Source organism: Xenopus laevis, chromosome 8S (assembly GCF_017654675.1).
Source record: "Xenopus laevis strain J_2021 chromosome 8S, Xenopus_laevis_v10.1, whole genome shotgun sequence".
Classification (NCBI taxonomy): domain Eukaryota; kingdom Metazoa; phylum Chordata; class Amphibia; order Anura; family Pipidae; genus Xenopus; species Xenopus laevis.
The window spans coordinates 95,136,088-95,156,858 of NC_054386.1; the positions used below are offsets into that span (position 1 = coordinate 95,136,088).

The window sequence follows — 20,771 nt, forward strand, 5'->3', positions numbered from 1 at the left end:
AACATTAAGTTTTGTTTGGTAGAAAAGGGACATTTGTGTGGCGAGATAGATCAACAAAATTTTGTTGAGCACTGATTGTAATGCTGATAACGCACATAAGCAATCATATGAGAGACTTACATGGTGGACACAGTTTCACTTCACCTATCTGCACGAGTCATATGACTTTAAGGGGTAAATTTACGAAAGAGCGAAGTGACTAACGCTGCCGAAAATTCGCAAAGCGTGAAGTCATTTTGCAACTTCGCAAATTTACCTTGGCGAAAATTCGCCAGTGATGCTGATAGCCTAGCGCAACTTTGCACCCTAACGCTGGCGAAGTTGCACTCTGGCGAAGGGGGCGAAAATACGCAAATTTACTAATATTGGTCTTTTTCTGAACGTGACCAGGTAAGAGCAGGAGAAGTGCAATAGAGTAGATAGAAGTTGTAAAAAAAAAGTTGAAAAAAAAAGTTTTCTAAGTCCAAAAAAACGCTTTTTTTGGGTGATAGGCTTAAAAAGATGGATTTTTTTTTTTAGGGTGCCCACCTTCCCCCCTACATTTGTGGCACCTTAACTATACTGTGGGCACATGTGTAGGGCATTAGAACACCTAAATAAACATTTATTAAGTTTCCCTGCGCTTGTCTAGTGTTTTGTATGCGCTGCTGCATACACATCCATTGAAATTCAAATTTGGCGCCATATGCAAATTAGCCTTCGCTAGCGCAACTTTGGACCGCTCATCGTAACTTCGCTCGCGCAACTTCGGAAACTATCGATAACTTCTGCGCAACTTCGGTTCTTTGTGAATTTGCGCAGCCCTGGCGAATCTAGACCTGGTTAACTGCGGGGAAGCCAACGCTTCCACAATTTCGAAGGTATGTAAATTTGCCCCTAAATACATTGAGAGCAATGGGGCAAAATTACCATTACAACCAAAAATTAGATAACATATAACAAACTTACTCTGTAAGAGAGTATATTCACATTCTTTTCTCATTTTCACATTTCTGTGGACTAGGAAGCCAACCAGCTCTATGTTGAGGGAGCAGCTAGACATGCTGCCTTTCACCATTGGGCTAGATGTCCCATCAATTCCTTAGGTTCCATTAAGAAGCCAGTCCCACTGTCAGAAAACCTATGTCTTAGGAACAAGAGGTGACTCATGGCAACTTACCTATACAGTGGGCCCATGTGTAGGGCAAAATACAATTTTTATTTGATGTTTTGAAGGTTTCCCAGGCATTTGTAGTGATTCTACGTATTCCTCCATTGAAATTTGAATTTGGCGCCATATGCAAATTAACCATCGCTAGCGTAACTTTGCTTAGCGAATCAACGCTAGCGCAACTTTGCAACCTTACGCTACCCCTGAGCACAAGTTCGGATTTTAGTGAATTTGCGAAGCGCTGGCGAAACTACACCTGGCGAAGTGTGGCCAAGTGCGGCGAAGTTACGCCTGGCGCAGCTACGAATCTTAGTGAATTTGCCCCCATGCCTCTTCTTTTGGGTTCTTTGAGACTCTTGCACTATCCAGTAGCTGACTACTTGAGGGTTCTTTCCAATGGAAAAGTGTCACCAACTGGCAGAAAAATTCAACAAACCAAGTACCTGCTGGGTCTGGCCAATGTCACACAACATAATGGAATATTATATGTATATATTAACTAACCTCAATCACAGCTTTCCTAAATCTAAAACTGTACTGGCTGATCTCACATTCACCACGTTTTGCTCTGAGTTAACAGCTTTACTACGCTTTTTGGCTTGAAAGCAGTGACACAAACCTTGAACTTGAGGAGCAACCATTCTACAAGAGCTATAGCCCTATCCCCTTCTCACAGTTCCCAATGTTGTCCCTTACACCCCTGCAGGAAAGCAGAAAACACTCATGGTGGGACTGGCTTGCAGAGGATTTTGCAGTCCGAGTCCACCAACCTTAATGGGCCACACCTAAGGACAATTCCCATCAGCCCTTTCTTAGTTCCACTGTAGGTCTATATGACAACTACAGGTATAGGATCCATTATCCAAAAGCTCCGAATTACGAGAAGGCCATTTCCATAGACCCTATTTTATTAAAATAATAAAAATTTTTAAAAATGATTTCCCTTTTCTCTGTTATAATAAAATAGTACCTTGTACTTTATCCCAACTAATATATAATTAATTCTTTTTGGAAACAAAACCAGCCTATTGGGTTTATTTAATGTTTAAATTATTTTCTAGTAGACTTAAGGTATGAAGATCCAAATTATGGAAAGATCCGTTATCTTTTCCTGAGCATTCTGGATAACAGGCCCCATACTTGTATTACATTTATCAGGGTCTAAATATAATTGTCATGAGAGTGGGCCCCAGGAGGTCCAGTTCCACACTGGAAATAAGCTATGCATACAGCTTTGATTGGGTTCTTCCCTATTTATATTCTATATTCTGTGTCCACTGTTAGACAATAGTCAGATATATAATATATCGTGAAATAAAGATATGTAAGGCAGGGGCACACTTTCTGTTCTTGTTTGATACATCACATGTCTCATATTTGTGGTTTCACTTCTCTTCTCAAGCACATTTTCTGATCAATTGCTACCACAAGGAAAGAGCTTTAGTGTGGGAAGTGCAAAAGTGGGGAAAAAAAGAGCATGAAAACACGTGATAGGAATGAATTACTAATTATTTTTGGAACCTGCATGATACCGAGACACAAAGGAATGATATATACTTGTGTATCTCTGTGTACTGTATATAATATCTTTCCTGCTGGCAACAAAAGACTTATAGCAATAAATAAGGAAGGAAAGTTAAAAAAAAAAAAACAATCCAGAATGTAGAGTATTAAATAAGTAGCTATAACACTGGTAATAAGGAAACAAGACTCCAAAGTTCTGTGCCAAATTTAGTTAAAAATGCTAAAATTCAGCATCACAATTTTTACGGGGGAACTTTAGTGACTTTATACAACAATATAATGCAGCAATATTTATTTAATACACAAAAACCATGAATATCTCGTAAATTATATCCTTATAATACACAAAAGCCATGACTTGTAAATGATATCTTAATAAACGGTGAGTTCTGATGTCATCAGTTATAAACAGTGAGTTCTCTGTTCTCTAATGTCATTTCTGTCACAATCCCAGTTGCAAAATATGAGGATATTAGAAGTCACCTCGGAGTTCCATGACCTGTATAAAAACACTTGGCCTGTGGCCTTGTCATGAAACTCCTCAGTAACTTATAATATCCTTATATTTTACAAGAGGGGGCACTTTATTCACTAGATAAACAGGGAATAGCAATGTTATCAGTTACAAACAGTGAGTAGTGATGTCATTTGTATCACATGACTCACTAAAACTTGTGTATTATAATAAATAAAGTGACCCTTGTTGGAAAATATGAGGATATTAGATGTAACCTCGGAGTTCCATGACCTTCGGCCTCGTGCTTTTATATGGTTGTGGAACGCCTCAGTGAATTATAAAATACTTATATTTGACAATAGGGGTACTTATAACGGTGTAGTGATGTGCGGGTTGAGAAAAACTCGACCTGCACCCGATCCGGGGCCACGCGCCCCATTTCTCTAATAGACCTGCCCGATGATGTCACAATAGGGGCAGGCACGGGCCCATAAAACTAAAAGCCGGACGTTGGTTGTGTAAGGTTACGGGCGGGGAGAGCAGACAGAAGAGCTGAACCCAAACCCGCAAATTTGGCCCAAACCCACCTGACCCCCCAGGTGGGTATCGGGCTGACCCGCACATCACTAGTTTAGTGTTTTAGGCCAAAAAGCCTCTTATTTTAATTAAGTTTAAGAAACTTTGTATCTATGTCTGGCGTCAGTGCAGAAGATCAAAGAGAAACTTGGGACATTTGAGTAAGAAACCTGGGACTGCGGGTTGAGCTGTCAAATTCGGGACTGTCCTGCAGAAAACGGGACAGTTGGGAGGTATGAGAAGGATAGAACAGCCACTTTTGCATTCATAGGTGTTGTAACTGAAGTGGAAGGCAGGTCCCTCCAGAAATTTCCAACCTGGTTCTGAACAGTGATGAGAGCAGGAGGCAACTCTGCAGCTTATACTACCACCAGGAAATGGATAGTGAGGAAAACACTTGGCAAAACCTTGTATGATAAAAAAAAAAGTTTATTTCTTAAAGGGATACTGTCATGGGAAAAAAATTTTTTTTCAAAATGAATCAGTTAATAGTGCTGCTCCAGCAGAATTCTGCACTGAAATCCATTTCTCAAAAGACCAAACAGATTTTTTTTTATTCAATTTTGAAATCTGACATGGGGCTAGACATTTTGTCAATTTCCCAGCTGCCCCTGGTCATGTGACTTGTGCCTGCACTTTAGCAGAGAAATGCTTTCTGGCAGGCTGCTGTTTTTCCTTCTCAATGTAACTGAATGTGTCTCAGTGGGACGTGGGTTTTTACCATTGAGTGTTGTTCTTAGATCTACCAGGTAGCTGTTATCTTGTGTTAGGGAGCTGCTATCTGGTTACCTTCCCATTGTTCTTTTGTTTGGCTGCTGGGGGGGGAAAGGGAGGGGGTGATATCACTCCAACTTGCAGTACAGCAGTAAAGAGTGATTGAAGTTTATCAGAGCACAAGTCACATGACTTGGGGCAGCTGGGATATTGACAATATGTCTAGCCCCATGTCAGATTTCAAAATTGAATATAAAAAAATCTGTTTGCTCTTTTGAAAAACGGATTTCAGTGCAGAATTCTGCTGAAGCAGCACTATTAACTGATTCATTTTGAAAAAAAATGTTTTTTCCCATGATAGTATCCCTTTAAATGAACCATCCATGTGTTTATGGTACTCTGTAATTTGTATTTCCCTGCAACATTATACAAGTGACAAACAGTTCCTAATGAAAGAAGGGGGCACATTTCCTAAACAAAAAAGGAAAAATGTGACACTTTACTGACTGTCAAGATGACCCTGTTCATATATTGATGAATCAGTCTCAATGCCATTGTGATTCATTTCATTATTTACTCTTGCAACTGACCCCTTATTGCGCAGCAGCAGAGGAAAGAGAAGTGCTCGTGGTGCAATAAACTCCTTCAGCAGAACAGGGAAGAAAAAACACTTTGATGTTATTCAAACGTAACCTTGTGTAAATACAGGAAGAGAAATAGCTCAATCAGTGATTGGCAAAGAGGCACATGACTCAGGCAAAGTGAAAATAAACTGATCTTCCTGTTATTTGCACAGCAGCAGCCTCCCAAACCCGACTCTCTGTTTCTCTCTCTCAGCAGAAAAGTTCCCTTTCCCCACTTGGTCCCTACAGTTGAACCCATTTCGAGGTATAACAAGTGGGATCTGGAAGAGTAGCCTGTAGTAACAAGGTAGGTACTGCTTGCTCATATCAATACAACCATAAAAGGACAAGGAAATGCCGTAGAAACAATTACAACAGAACTTTAACGTATCCAGGTTTATACTGGGTTTCATATGTGACGCCACCTTTCCCCAAAACTCAGGGGCAGATCTAACAAACTATGAGATTAGAGTTTACCGCAGAAAAACTAACCCATTCTCGATTATTTCCTATCAAATCTATCAAATGAACTTTCATCGACTGATAATAAACCTAGGAAGGAATCGAAATCGGGTGAGTGTTTAAATATCCTCCCTCTGTTTCTAACAGTATACCAGAAAAGCTTTTTTCTAAGCTGGTTTCTATTTAATGTTTCTCTAAAATGTAGGTTTTAAAAATGATTTATTAAAATTTCCCTTGCTCTCATATAAGCTTTGTAAGCTAGCTCTCCAACCCTCTAAACTGCTAAAGGATAAAGGGGTGGTTCACCTTTAACTTAACTTTTACGGGCAGATTTATCAAGGGTCGAATTGGAAATTCAAAATTTCTACGTTTTTTTTATGGCCAAAACTCTCGAATTCGAATGGGGGATTGTTAAAATTCGATTCAAGTTTTTTTTAAAAATTCAAATTCAATTTTCGAAATGTATCATACACTGGCCCTTTAAAAATTCGAATTAGACTATTCGCCACCTTAAACCTGCCGAATTGCTGTTTGAGCCTATGGAAGACGTCCTGGGATCAATTTGGAGTTGTTTGCAGACTTCCTGACATTTCAGTTTTTTTTCATTAACTCCCATGAACTCGAAATTCGACCCTTAGAATAGTCAATTCTGAACAACTTTTAAATTGGTCTTCATTTTATATACTTTTTTAAAATATTTTTTTACTGACTCTTATCAGCTTTCAAATGGGGGTCTCTGACCCCATCTACAAAACAAATGCTCTGTAAGGCTAAAAATGTATTGTTACTGCTACTTTTTATTGCTTCTATTATTATCTTTTTATTCAGTCCCTCTCCTATTCATAATCCAGTCTTAAATTCGAATTAATGTATGGTTGCTAGGGTAATTTGGACACTAGAAACCAGACTGCTTAAATTGCTAAAAAACTACAAATAATGAAAACCAATTGCAAATTGTCTCGGAAAATCATTCTCTACATCATACTAAAAGATAACTAAGGTGCACAAGCCCTTTAAATGCTGAGGGCCCTTGTTTAACCGCTACATCAAACTCCCACACTCTCCTGTACCTTTGCCTGAAATGCAGAGTTTCTCAGGTGGGTTGGTGGCCGGCATGTTTGTCCAAGTCACCTCCTGTCACAGCTTCAAGTACTTAGCTTGCCCATCAAGAGCATGTGCAAAGAAATCTAGGAGAATGTCGGTTTTCAGCGTGCGTGCTCCATGTTGTTGATCATAATATTGGAAACTCCGACAGATGGCAGCAGGTGAAGGAAGACTGATGTAGATAAGACTAATGGCACAAGGGGAGTTTTGACCAATAAGGCAGTGGTCAAAACATGTAAGTCTACCTGTCCAAACATTATATATTGATCAATATAGCAGTGCCAAGCGGACATCATGAGTACATATCCTCTTTGAAGAAAAGATTTGCATTAATAAATTTTAAGCAAGGGTTTTTCACCCTGCCAGCAGTACCTGTGTGCCAGTGAATCTTTTCTTTGTACAGTTGTGGGGTCACCGAAGCCCTTTTACTGAGCACCAAAGTCATTGTATCCTCGAGAGGGCCTGGGTGTGCGTGGGCAGTTTGGACTTTTTCTACATATCCTCTTTGCCAATTTTGGAATTTAAAATAGACCCTGGCATTTCAAGTACAAAGATGCCCATACTGTCTCTACTGGGATTCAAGTCAGGGACTTTGGGGATTCTGGCTCTACACCTTAACCATTGGGCCAGGTGAGTTGCCTGCAGGGTTGCTCACTGTCTATTACCTGGCCTTTGGAGCCCAGCCCAGCAGCAGCCTGATTAGTTTGCAGTCTGTCAATCAGGGCTGACTCTGCCCTATTTAAGGCCAGCTCTCCAAACACGCCTTACCTGAGCATTGTCTGCCCAAACTAGCAGTGTCATTGTCCCTAGCTAAGGGTTCCAGCTCTAGCCTCCTTGCCTTGCCCTTTCCTGTCCTGCGTTACCTTGAACCTTTTCTCCTTTCCTCCTTACCTTGTTCTGTTCCTGCCTTGTCTTTCTCTCCCGGTTCTACTCCAATCCAACTTTCAACCTTGACCTTTCCTGTTGCTGCTTCCTGTCCTGTTCTGACTTGTACCTGTATCCTGTCTTATATCTTCCCTCTTCTCACTCTGCATTTTGCTCTGTCTTTTCTCCCTCACTGGCTATCCAGTCCACTCTCCTGCTATCCTGTCCTCTCCTGCTTTCCAGATCCTTCTGCTCCCCTATACCAGTCTAATTTGATTCTATGCCTGCATTGTCCTGTTCCGCTCTGCACCTGTTCCAGTCTGCCTCATCGCCCTCGTCACCCTGTTCCTGCCCTTTTCCTGTCTGTGTCCCGTGGGTTCAGCCAGCTCCTAAAGGACTCGCCTTCCTCCTGCTGCCTTCACAGCGCTCCCTACCTAATAATTGACACATACGGCCCAATAAATAGTGACTGTCTATGGGACCTTACAGCAGCCCCTCTGGCATTTGCCAGAACTCACAGATTGCCAGTCTGGGCCTGCCCAGCACCAATAGGTGAAGGGGATTGCTTGACACTGAGACAAAATGTCAGTGCAACACTCACAGGAAAAGTACTGGTGCCAGTGCACTTTTTAAAGACGAGGAGCGCTGACCAAGGGTAGGATGTATGTGACTAGAATCACTGTGGTGGTGGGTGCCTAACAATTCGTTACCTTGCGATTGCTTGTGAGTCCATCTTTCGTTCTCCTTTATATAGCACCCACCTTTATTCTCTTAAAAGGTAAATATTATGATTTTACAAATAAATTGCCATAATTAACAATCTTTTTCATATATTTAAAAAAATCAGTAATATTTGGTAATAACAAGTACCTAAGTAACACAGTGGGGCTCATTTACAAACAGTGGGCAAATTTGCAACTGGGCAGTAACCCATGGCAACCAATCAGATGACTGCTTTCAGTGCCCAACCTGCAGCTGGCTGGAAAAAGCTAATCACTGATTGTTTACTATGGTTACTGCCCAGATGCAAATTTGCCCACTGTTTATAAATGACCTCCAGTAACTTAGGTAGAAAAAAATATGTATTTCAAATTCCACCTTCTATGTCTAAATGTGTACTTATAATAAAAGGAGCAGCTCCTAGCATTCCTTAATTGCATTGGCTTTGAATACAGAACTGTCTGGATGTGGCATAGGGGGCAAATGGTGGATGGCACATGGGCACCCCCCCCTGTTAAGCCCCTAGCTTGTGCATCCTCAGGAGACCCTGCACTTTAATGTTAAGTAACATTTTAATACAGGATTGCACTTTACCCAACAGAACTTCAATCATGTTCCATGAATGGGGGCTAAGGTGGACAATTTTGAACAACTAATATTTCTACAAAAAAATGTACATCTTTTTTCTGTGATTACCATTTTCTGAAGATCAGTGGTTACATAACTTTCTTTACACAGGGCACAACGTTTCGTGACATATTAGTAGACAGAATGGCACTTACCATCTCTTCTTGTTACAGGATGAGGTCCTTTATATTGTTGGTGACTGTTCTGACAGTCATGGTGAAAGCTCGGATTGACCCTGCACTTGATAACCACTGGCTGCTATGGAAGAACAAGCACACCAAAGAGTATGAAGATGAGGTACTCACATTTTCCTGTTTAACCACACTGCCCTTTATCACTACTCTATGGTTACATATTACTTCACCTCAGACATGTTATTAAAAAAAAAACATTAGTGGGTGGGCGGCTTCTGCTGCAATCATTTATAAACATGAAAGATGTAAAAATGTTTAACTTCCATAAGATTCCAGTGATATCTTACCAGTACAAATATGCTTAGTACAGCCCTTTGCAAGAATAGTTACTATCATACTGAAAGGCACCTCCATGAAGCTGGTGCGCAGGTGTGCACTTCCTGCTGTTGCATCCGCTTTGACGCAGAGTGTCACGGTGCTGAGCGTCGTGACATCACGAATAGGCACCAGATTCGAATTTGGCTCCAAAATAGCTTCAAAAGTCCTCTATTCCATTTTGTGAGTGCCCAAGCTAGGCTTCAGTTTACAGTTCCTGCTCAAGCATGTTCTTCAATCTGATTATCCGTTTTTTTTTACTTCTGCCTGACTCCCGTTTACGATTTCTGCCACCTGCCTCTGATTCTTCGCCTGTTTGACTACGTTTATTCTAAATCCTACCTCGTTTTGGGACTATTTGCTTTAAATCTGCACTTCCTTGATGGTTTTCCAGAAAGCCCGGTGCCCCAAAAGGGCGTCGGTGAACACCGGAGACCGCAGGGTTATCCTGTGCAACCGAGTGTACTCATCATCACGCAAGGTTCTGATAACGAGATTATTACACATACTCTATTATTTACCACTTATGGTTTTAAGAAAAGCTCTCCAGGTTGTCTCCTAAGTAACAACTAGAGAACTACAGTAGAGTGCAAATTATAACAATTGTAACAATGCCGGTTCTAACAAATTGGTGCAGCTTCAGAAGAAGCTTGAAGCTCAGCCTTGGGCCACATGTTTTGCAACACTACAGGGGTCCTTATAGTAGAGGTATTGGACCTGTTATCCAAAATGCTTGGGACCTGGTGCTTTCTGGATAATGGATCATTCCGTAATTTGGACCTTCATACCTAAAGTCTACTAGAAAATCGTGTAAACATTAAATTCAACCAAAAGGCTAGTTTTGCTTCCAATAAGGATTAATTATATCTTAGTTTGGATCATGTACAAGGTACTGTTTTATTGTTACATAGAAAAAAGGAAACCATTTTCAAAAATATATATGTATAACTTTATTTGTAAAGTGCTGTTAAGGAGCCACAGCACAATACAATGCATAAAAAAGTTAAAGTACATTATATAAAAATGCACACAAGAAGTCACACAATAAATAAAACCCAGAGCTCATATAAGGACACAGAACTTAAGTGCTATATGGAAAGACAGTGGGAAAAAGGTCCCTGCAACGTAGAGCTTACAGTCTAAGTAGGTGGCTAACATACAGGCACAAATTGGAAGGGAAAAGTTGCACAAGTTGTCCAATAAGTACCAGAACTAGACTAATGTTCTAATGTTCCAAAAGTAGACTTCTATTTTTGCTCCAAAAATAGACTCTTCTATTTTTATTGAAGACATTGAGAGAGCAATCTTCATGGAGGAATTCAGAGATGGAATTCCAGAGGGAAGGAGCAGCAATAGAGAAAGGTTTGAGAAGAAGCTGGCTCTGGTGTCAGTATCTCTTTAAGGAGGATTAGGGTAAAAAAAAAATTGGGATAATGGTCAATTATTTTCCTAGTTATGAATGGTTGCTCAGTGTGCAGGTCAGTTAGGGAGAGAAGTGGGATTATATGTATTTGCTGTCATACAAATTCTTAAAATGACTGAACAGATATTTCCTATATCACCACCTTTTTATGAGCTATGGGTGGATATGACCAAAGTGTAATCTTTAAGGGGCATGCTTGAGCAACATTTTCCAAAAATTGTCCTATAATCCATGTACTGTAACGTGTTGAATAACAAAATGATTCCTAAAAAAGTGTATGGGACATCAAATCATTGTGAACAAATTTTTTCATTTGAAAAATTTATAAGCACCTCTTCCATTGTAAACTGACTCTAAGCACCTTTTTCATATTTTGTAGTCAGAGGACCTTCTAAGACGAATTACTTGGGAAAAGAACCTCAATACTGTCAATATGCATAACCTGGAGTACTCAATGGGAATGCACACCTATGAGCTTGGAATGAACCATCTTGCCGATATGGTAGGTTGCCTGATATAATATTAATTACATTCGAGAGCAAGTGAGCATAAAATGTATAGAAATGTCGATGCTTGCAAGAATTTGCCCAGCATTGTAGAATCGGGATTCTGTTCCTAATGGAGGGATTGTTTGCCCATATATTGCAATATATTTAAACTGGCCAACTACGTCAAAGTCATCCCAAATATGGCCAGTCCTACACTCAACTTTCATCCGATTCATTTAGAATTTAATTGCTTCATTATACATTTTACAAAGGGACTAAGTTTCCCCGATATAGCTAGTCCTACACTCAAAGGGGAAGGCATTTTTAGTAGCTTAACTCTTGTATTTGTCTATGTGAATTTTGTGGTCACAACCTCATTGCAACCCCGCTTAATGTTTTTTCCTTGTTTGTTATAGTTCATATAGGAGCAGTGACCAGCTCCTTGTTGTAGTTCCCACCCTTCCAGCTATAGTCAGGTGATCCCACTGGTGTCTAATAAAATGGCAACCAAGTTTGGGAGTTTTACTTTGAAAGCAGCGAGTAAGTTGCAGGTAAAACTTAGTCCCTTTGTAAAATGCATAATGAAGCAATAGAATTCTTAAGGAATCAGACGAAAGTTGAGTGTAGGACTGGCCATATTGGGGATGACTTTGACGTAGTTGGCCAGCTTAAATATATTGCAATATATGGACAAACAATGCCTGTTTTGTTTAAAGGGGAAGGCATTTTTAGTAGCTTAAGGCACAAAATGTTTCAATGTCCTTAATATATTGATAATGGGTTGAGTGCAGAGGATCTCTTGTATTTGACTAAGTTTAACACGTACCTAAAGAAAGATGTCAGAAGTCTAGTACCTTTGTGTAATTACTTTATATTCCCCTAGGAGACCACCCGAAGTATGTGACCTTCTAAGAGGTTACTATGGCACCCAAATTGTCCAGAGAGCCCGTAATCTTGTTTTAATTGTATTATTTTTTCAAAAAAAAGTTTAAAAGTACAGACGTTGGCAATAGAGCGAAATTTACAGCATAAAACGGAATTAAAACATAATAGCTGCACAAACTCAAGTAAATGGCACAATTAGAAATCATTATAGCCCAGTCGCTTTTTAAATATATTCTAAAGTGTTGTTCTTTCTTTCAATATATAGATTACCTTTTAATCTGTGCATTATATTTTGACCAAAATTATTCTATACTTCAAGTATCAGTACACCCAGATCAAAACTGTATGTAAATGACATGTCAACCTACTACTAGCTTCTCTCAGTATTACTGGGATTGTAAAATGGGCCTCTGTGTACCTGAAATGCCAGGGCCTATTTTAATTCTCAGTCCGGACCTGTGTAAAACTATTAAATTGGGAGCCTTTCTTACTTTATTTTCTGTATAGTCACAATCTATTTATCTATTGCCTAGATATGCCAACCCCCCCTCCAATAAAACCTTCATAAGAAGTGATTTTCTCTCTTTCTTCTAGACTAGTGAAGAAATTAAGTCTAAGATGACTGGTTTAATACTACCTCCACACAGCGAGAGGAAGGCAACATTTAGTAGCCAAAAGAACAGCACCTTGGGAGGTAAAGTACCAGACTCCATAGACTGGAGGGAAAAAGGATGTGTCAGTGAAGTTAAAAACCAGGTGGGTTTATTATTCTGAAACCTTCCCTTCTCCTTTCAAACAGGCCTTTGTAAAGCCTATTCTTAAAAAAGCAACTCTTGACCCATCCTGTCTATCAAATTACCATCCTGTCTCCCTTCTACCACTTGCCTCTAAACTCCTAGAGCGTATTGTGTTCTCCCGTATTACTAACTTTCTACACACCCATGATCCGTTGTTCCCTCTGCAATCTGGTTTCTGGCCTGGTCACCCTACTGAGACTGCTTTGTGCAGAGTTACAAACGATCTTCAGGTTGCCAAAGCCAAAGGTCACTTCTCCATCCTTCTCCTCCTTGACCTATCATCTGCATTTCATACAGTTGACCACTCTCTCCTGATGCAGATTCTGTATTCGCTTGGCATCTGTAACCAGGCTGCATCTTGGCTCTCTTCTTACCTTTCTAACCGATCATTCACTGTCTCCTATGATAACAAAACCTCATCTCCAGTTCCACTTAATGTGGGGGTGCCGCAAGGCTCTGTACTTGGTCCGCTGTTGTTCTCTCTGTACACTCTGTCTTTGGGAGATCTCATCCGATCATTTGGCTTTAATTATCATCTGTATGCTCATGATACCCAAATATATTTATCCACCCCTTCATTAACAGCTGAAACAGAGGTTCAAATCTCGAACTGCCTCCTGGCTATCTCAAATTGGATGAACCAGCGCCACCTCAAACTCAACCTAACAAAAACTGAACTAATCATCTTTCCACTTGGTCCTACTCCCCTATTTACTATCTCTATTGATGGCATGCTCATTAATCCTGTCAACTCAGCATGCTGTATGGGGGGTAATCTTTGACTCCTCTCTCTCCTTCTCTGATCATATTAACACCACTGTCAAAATCTGTCACTTTTTCTTACACAATATTGCCAAAATCCGTCCCTTCCTTTCACCTGATACATCCAAGACGCTCATGCATGCTCTCATCTTATCCAGACTAGATTACTGTTACCTTCTACTAACTGGCCTCCCTAACTCCCATCTCTCCCCTCTACAGTCTGTATTAAACACTGCTGCCAGAATTATCCTCCTCTCATCCATAAGGGTACAGGCCCCTCCGCTGCTGAAGTCCTTATCATGGCTTCCTATAAAACAAAGAATAACTTATAAACTCCTCCTCATAACCTTCAAAGCCCTTCATTCCTCTGCACCTAACTACATCTCATCTCTTGTTTCTCTATATGTTCCTGGCCGAAACCTCCGCTCCTCTCAGAGCAACTTAGTTGTACCCCCCACTACTACTGCTGTTTCCCGCATTAAACCCTTCTCTCTTGCGACTCCTTATATTTGGAATGCCATTCCTGAATCTCTCAGGAGACAATCCTCCTTCAGTGTTTCTAAAACAAAACTCAAAGACTACCTCTGGAAGCACCTGGATAACACCTGATCTGGCACAAACTGTAACAAACTGTAACCCACAGCACCTTAATACCCCTCTGAATTGTGTCTGTATGTTACCCTCCCATTTAGACTGTAAGCCCTACGGGGTAGGGTCCTCTAGCCATTTGTTTCCTTGACACTGAGCACTTAACCTGTATTGTAATTATATTTTATAATTATGTGAATTGTATTTCTAATAATGCACTTATTGTTACTTTTTATTTCAGTGACCCCTTGTTTGTTAATTCTAATTTATTGTTTTGCTCTACAGTGCTTTGCCCTCAAGGAGCGCTATGCAAATAATAATATACATACATACATTATTATTACTAATATCATTTTATACTGTATTATTACACATAGGTCATGTGTAATGTTGAACTAGAACAGGAAATAAAAAATAATTTGCAAGACATCAGCATATTTTCCCCCTTTGTTGTTGTGCAATCAGAAGGCAGATCTATTTACATTTTATTGCTTCTTCCTATATTGTGCAATATCTGCTATGAGCATGTTAGGAGTGGCACTGTGGTTCTCACAGCAAACCCTCAATTACTAGAGATTCACACAAAGTTAACCGTAGAATGCTTTTATTGTAATTATTTCTGCCTCACTTCTTCACAAATTTCCAGCCTCATGGGAATTTCTTATCAAAGTTACACCTGATGGTCTACCTACCTCATCCCACAGGTGCATACTCTCTCTACAATGGGTAGTTGCCAGGGAATCATTGCCTAATGCTCTTAGGTGATTGGCCAGACAAGTCCCTACAGTGGTATTTCCTAAAGGGTTTATAAGGTTTCAGTGTGCCAGCGCCATAGTCTATGTTTCTGGGTTCTATTAATTTAAATGCGGAATCTCCAGTTGCCTAATAACCTATGATCCCATTATTCAGATCTGCCGCCAGCACATATTATTAAATGATGTTACAATTTGTAACATCAGTGTTTAGTCCCTCCTTCCCTGCCAGGATTTCAAATGATGCAGAAAGAGAAGAACTGTTACACAGCTGGATTTCTGCATAGAAAATGGCATTTATTGATACTTTTTGAAGAAACCAGTAACTGTGATGGATATATTAGGGGTTTCTCTGTTATGTCGGCCTCTTTATCAAATTTTGGTTTGGAAGCCAAAGTTCCCCATTAAAAAGTACAAACAAAAAAAAAACAGCTGAATTTGATTGTTAGTTAACCAGCCCCTTTTTCTCTCATGAAACAATTTACAGCCTCTAAACTAGATCTCTGGTTTCTGATTTTCATGTTTTTTTCCCCCCAGGGAGGATGTGGTTCATGCTGGGCCTTCAGTGCAGTCGGGGCCTTGGAGGGACAGCTGATGCTTAAAACAGGAAAAATTGTTTCTCTCAGCCCTCAGAATCTTGTGGACTGTTCATCAAAATACGGGAACAAGGGCTGCAGCGGGGGCTTTATGACGCGTGCCTTCCAGTATGTCATTGACAATAATGGCATTGATTCTGATACTTATTATCCTTATCATGCTATGGTAGGTTTATTTCATACATCTACTTTTATACAGAAAAGAAATGTTGGTTTGAAAACAGTTCAAGTTTAACCCCCCACAAATGAACCCCAGTGCACATACTGTATATCAAAACAGGATAAATTCAGGAAAAACATGAAATCAAGGGGGAAAAAAACACTGCTTATCTTTAAGGGACAGTGACAAAACTGTGTAAATTCTGTGGAAAACAAATCCAGGAACATTTTGGGGTTCTACTGTACTTATACAAACCTATGTACATATCTATATATATATATATACCAATATATATACTGATTGTAGATTTTAGTATCACAATAGCCTTGGATATTATGCTTGTTCAAGAAATCATCCAAGCCCCTCTTAAAGGCATTAACAGAATCAGCCATCACATTCACAACATCACTCGGCAGTGCATTCCACAACCTCACTGTCTTCACTGTAAAGAACCACCTACTCTGCTTCAAATAAAGTTCTTTTCATCTCATTTAAAGAGGTGGCCTCTGGTGTGGTGATTGTCTTTATAGGTAAAAAGGTCCCCTGCTATTTGTCTATAAAGTCCTCTAATGTACTTGTAAATTGTAATCATGTCCCCTCGCAGGTGCTTTATTCATTCAGCTAGATAATTCGGAAATCCTAGCTTGAAAGTAGGGTAACAGTAACAGTAGCAGTACGTAACATAGTAAGTTAGGTTAGACACGTCCATCAAGTTCAACCTTTTAACTCTATTTTAACCTGCCTAACTGCTAGTTTATCCAGAGGAAGGCAAAAAAACCCTCAAGAAAAATCCTTCCTGACTCCGAGATGACAATGGGACTAGTCCCTGGATCAACTTGTACTGCGAGCTATCTTCCATAACCCTGTATTCTCTCACTTGCTAAAAAGCCATCCAATCCATTCTTAAAGCTAATTTAGGGAGAGAATTCCACATCTTCACAGCTCTCAATGTAAAAAAGCCCTTCCCAATATTTAGGCGGAACCTCCTCAAGGTTAGGGTAAGATTAAGGAAAAATTATTTTATTACTCTAGATATTGGAACCCCAGCTATATGATTGAAACAACATTTCTATTTCCCTGTAACCTAGTGTTGGGTTGAAATCTATTGGCCAGGCTCCCATGAATTCCCATGCTCCGCAAGCCAAGACAGACATGCCATATAATGGATAATTCATAGTATTCTCCATAATATGTTCACAACATGTTTGCAGCAGGGGTATTACAATCCATTATTGATTTAGATACTACATTGTTTTCAGGACATCAACTGATATTCCATTAGACAGCTTGTGTGACTCCTTTAGAACAATTGTCATGAACAGTAAGGAATCCCATTGACAGGAGAATCACCTTGCATGGCTCTTGTCCCATTGTGAAAAAACTGTTATTAAAGCTAACATCCTTTTTAAAATTTTCTTACATTTTCCTCTTATTAGGATGAAAAGTGTCATTATGAACTTGCTGGAAAAGCTTCCTCGTGTGTTAAATACAGAGAGATTGTTCCTGGCACAGAAGACAACCTCAAGCAAGCCCTAGGCAATATTGGTCCAATATCAGTTGCCATAGATGGGACCCGCCCCACATTCTTCCTTTACAAAAGCGGTGAGATTTCTTTATTTGTACAAATACTTTCATACAATAGTCCCTTCTGTAATTACATATTTACATCTACCCAAAAGCAAAATTGGAAGGTTGGCTTAAGAAAGTGCTGGGCCCAGAGTCCTTTTCGGTACACAGTTAAATGCCTATGCAATTAGTTTCTAGATATTGCGTCTATTGTGGCTTTTTAGAAGCCAACATGCTATAAAAGACTGCAAATATACCAACATGTGTTTAACATATATCCTCCACAGGTGTCTACAGTGACCCATCCTGCTCTCAGGAAGTTAACCACGGTGTCCTTGCAGTTGGCTACGGGACTCTCAATGGACAGGATTTCTGGCTTCTAAAAAACAGGTAACTTAGGATTTCATAAAATGAACTAAATTATTTGGTTCTGGAATGCAGAAAGTTTATAAATAATTCTTGGTAACAACCAGTGATGGGTGAATCTGACCCATTTCGCTTTACCGAAAATTTGCGAAATGGCAAAAGTTTTCCAAAATGCAATGTTAAGAGTCTATTGGTAAAATGCATTAGAAGATGAACAATGTGGATTGGGCTTGTGGGGGCATCCTCAGTGTACTTGAAATGGCAGCCTATTAATCCAGTCTGGAGAACTAGGTATAGTATTGTATGTATTGCGTGGGTCAAGATTTTCCCAACCCACGCCCATCCTAACCTCCCACTTCTCAAATCAGGCCCAACCCAGCCCAAGCTTGAGAAGGGACTTTCATATGCATTCCCCGCCTCTATAGTGACATCAAAGATTATGTCTCAGAACCAAACTACGACATCATGGAAGAATGCGGGCTGGTGAAACCATATGTAGTGCATAGTTAAAAGTTTCTGTGGACAATGGATGGTAAGAATTAACCTGCATCCAACTGAAACTCCATCAAGATGCAAAGTCTGCAGCCTGACCCAAGGGTACTATGAGTATCGGGCCAGACCATACACCACCAATGTGTATTAAAGTTCATACTTAGGCTTAAACAATACATTTTTATTCATGTTTTGTCACTCTGGCATCTTCCACTGCAGTTTATACACTGAAATAACCAAAATGTGCTGAGCACATAAGATAAAAACATTGTAATGTAAATGCTCTTTTCTCCCGCCCTTTTTTTTAAGCTGGGGTACAAAGTATGGAGACCAAGGATACGTCCGCATTGCAAGGAACAAAGAAAACCTGTGTGGAGTGGCAAGTTACACCTCCTACCCAGAAATATAAGGGTGCATGCCGGAACCAGGATATGGAGCAACAAAATAGATCTTTCATATGCTTACTCTTTTTCTTTTATACCTTAGACCTAATAAAACTGAGGCAGGACACATTTGCACTAACTCCTATAAAATTACTTGTCCTTTGATTCACATGATATGACCTGTTAGAAGTTGCCTTATGCAATGTCCTGTACCGAATAAACAGAAAGTTGTCTATCAAGTCCACTCCCCCTGAGATGATGTTCCTGAGGGTGTAGAGTAATGGCACATGTGATTGCTTCTATTTTTATGTTATACATTGTGACATCTCTACAGTAAAACAGCTGGAAGCCTCACAGAGGCATAGAACTTGGAGACAAATACTGATAAACACTGGAACTGAGCCTGAGTGCCTAAAGATATTTTTAATGCACTGGGTATTTAAAGGCTATTGAACTTCAGTGTTCCACCTTCTGCAAAACTGTTGGATTTGGGGTTTATCTGGGGGTTTAGTTGCTGTAACATGGATCTGTGGCAAGTCTTAAAATATTAGACTCTTGTAACTCTATTTTTTTTCCTCATCAGTCTCGATGTACAATTTCTGATTGTTGAAATAAATGATCTGATAGGAAATCCTTCATTGTTTTTTCTTTGAATGTTCTTGGAATATTGAATATGTTTAGGCAGTGCACTCTAGCAATCTGGAATCCTGTAATCCAAAAAGCTCCAAATTTGGATCAGATTTTAGCAGACTCAGACCTATACGCCATGGAGCCCTAGATACCTAGGTGCCACCTCTTGCTTCTCTCTTCCTCTTTTATAAAGTCTCCTGTTGCTTCTTTCCACTCAGGTGTGAAGTAGCCTTTTAACTGCTACTTTACTCAAACGAACTTGCTGACTGGGAAGATCACAGCACTAAGAAGCAGTAGGTAAAGGATTTTGCTGCAATGCGCAGGAACAGAAGCAAGGAGGCAATCTATGGTACCAGAAAAGGGACAGAAAATTTAATTGCCTAAAATTCTTCCTTAATCCGGTACATATAGTTATTTAGACACACCAGTACTCCAATCTTATCTACCGTATATACTCGCGTATAAGCCGAGTTTTTCAGCACCCAAAATAAGCTGAAAAACGCTGCCTCGGCTTATACGCGGGTCTGTTAAAAAAAATTACCTTTTTCACTGATGCGCGTGCCTCTTCCCTGCTGCTGTGCTTCCGACCGGCAGCTGACTGATGCACGTGCCTCCTCCCTGCTTCTGCTCCGACCGGCAGCTGACTGATGCGCGTGCCTCCTCCCTGCTTCTGCTCCACTGATGCGCGTGCCTCCTCCTTGCTTCTGCTGCGACCGGCAGCTGACTGATGCGCGTGCCTCCTCCCTGCTTCTGCTCCACTGATGCGCGTGCCTCCTCCTTGCTTCTGCTCCGACCGGCAGCTGACTGATGCGCGTGCCTCTTCCCTGCTTCTGCTCCGACCGGCAGCTGCGCTTGTGTCCTGGATGCCATTTACCCGACCAATGCTTAAAATCTTTGGCGCTGTCAGCAGGGCACTCGGCAGTTGCGCACTTCCTGTCGGTTAGCCAATGAAAAAAGGCCCTCCCCTTCATCCTTGGCCAATCACCTGCTCCGAAGTGTGTTTATGCATTACATGTGCCATAATTACCGTACCGTAGTCAGGCAAAGTTCAGAGAGGGTAAGAGGTGTGTGAATCCTTTCTCCTGCATTCTCTCTCGTTCACACCTGTCAGTGATTGTATTTATTACCTTTTTTTGCCTGCCCCAATGACGCTCCCCTCCCTAATCCATGCCTTAACTGAACTACAACTCCCATCACTCCTACAGTTAAGCTTAGCAAGATTAAATGGCAGGTAGCATGGAGATTGGGCAGCATGCCCATGGCTCAGGTTTCTCTCTGCATCAGCAAATAGGGGCAAGGAGGGGGTTGGGCACAGTACTTTTACTTTGCTCTGCCATCCTGCAGCCCTGGTAGCATTATTTTCGTACATTTTTTAGTACAGCAGAGCACATCATAAAATTACTGAAATAATTGTCTGCCCCCCCCTTAGCTATCTGCATAACAGAGCATTCTGTCCCAGTGGCTGCACAGATCCTATCTGATCCCTATTGTAAGCAGCAGTCCTGTCCAGCTTTATGGCAGCTGAGATTCTAGCTATCTGTATAACAGAGCAT

General features: G+C 40.5%; 1 protein-coding gene across 1 annotated transcript; it reads left to right on the forward strand.

The window, feature by feature from the left end:
- Positions 1–5,226: 5,226 nt before the first annotated feature.
- Positions 5,227–19,222, forward strand: ctss.S (cathepsin S S homeolog). The gene is given in 8 exon segments (NM_001093201.1): positions 5,227–5,351; positions 8,995–9,118; positions 11,133–11,255; positions 12,721–12,882; positions 15,563–15,787; positions 17,218–17,383; positions 17,635–17,737; positions 18,515–19,222. Coding segments are annotated over 7 exon segments (963 nt in total). The 5' UTR covers positions 5,227–5,351; positions 8,995–9,034; the 3' UTR covers positions 18,615–19,222.
- The last annotated feature ends 1,549 nt before the right edge of the window (positions 19,223–20,771 follow it).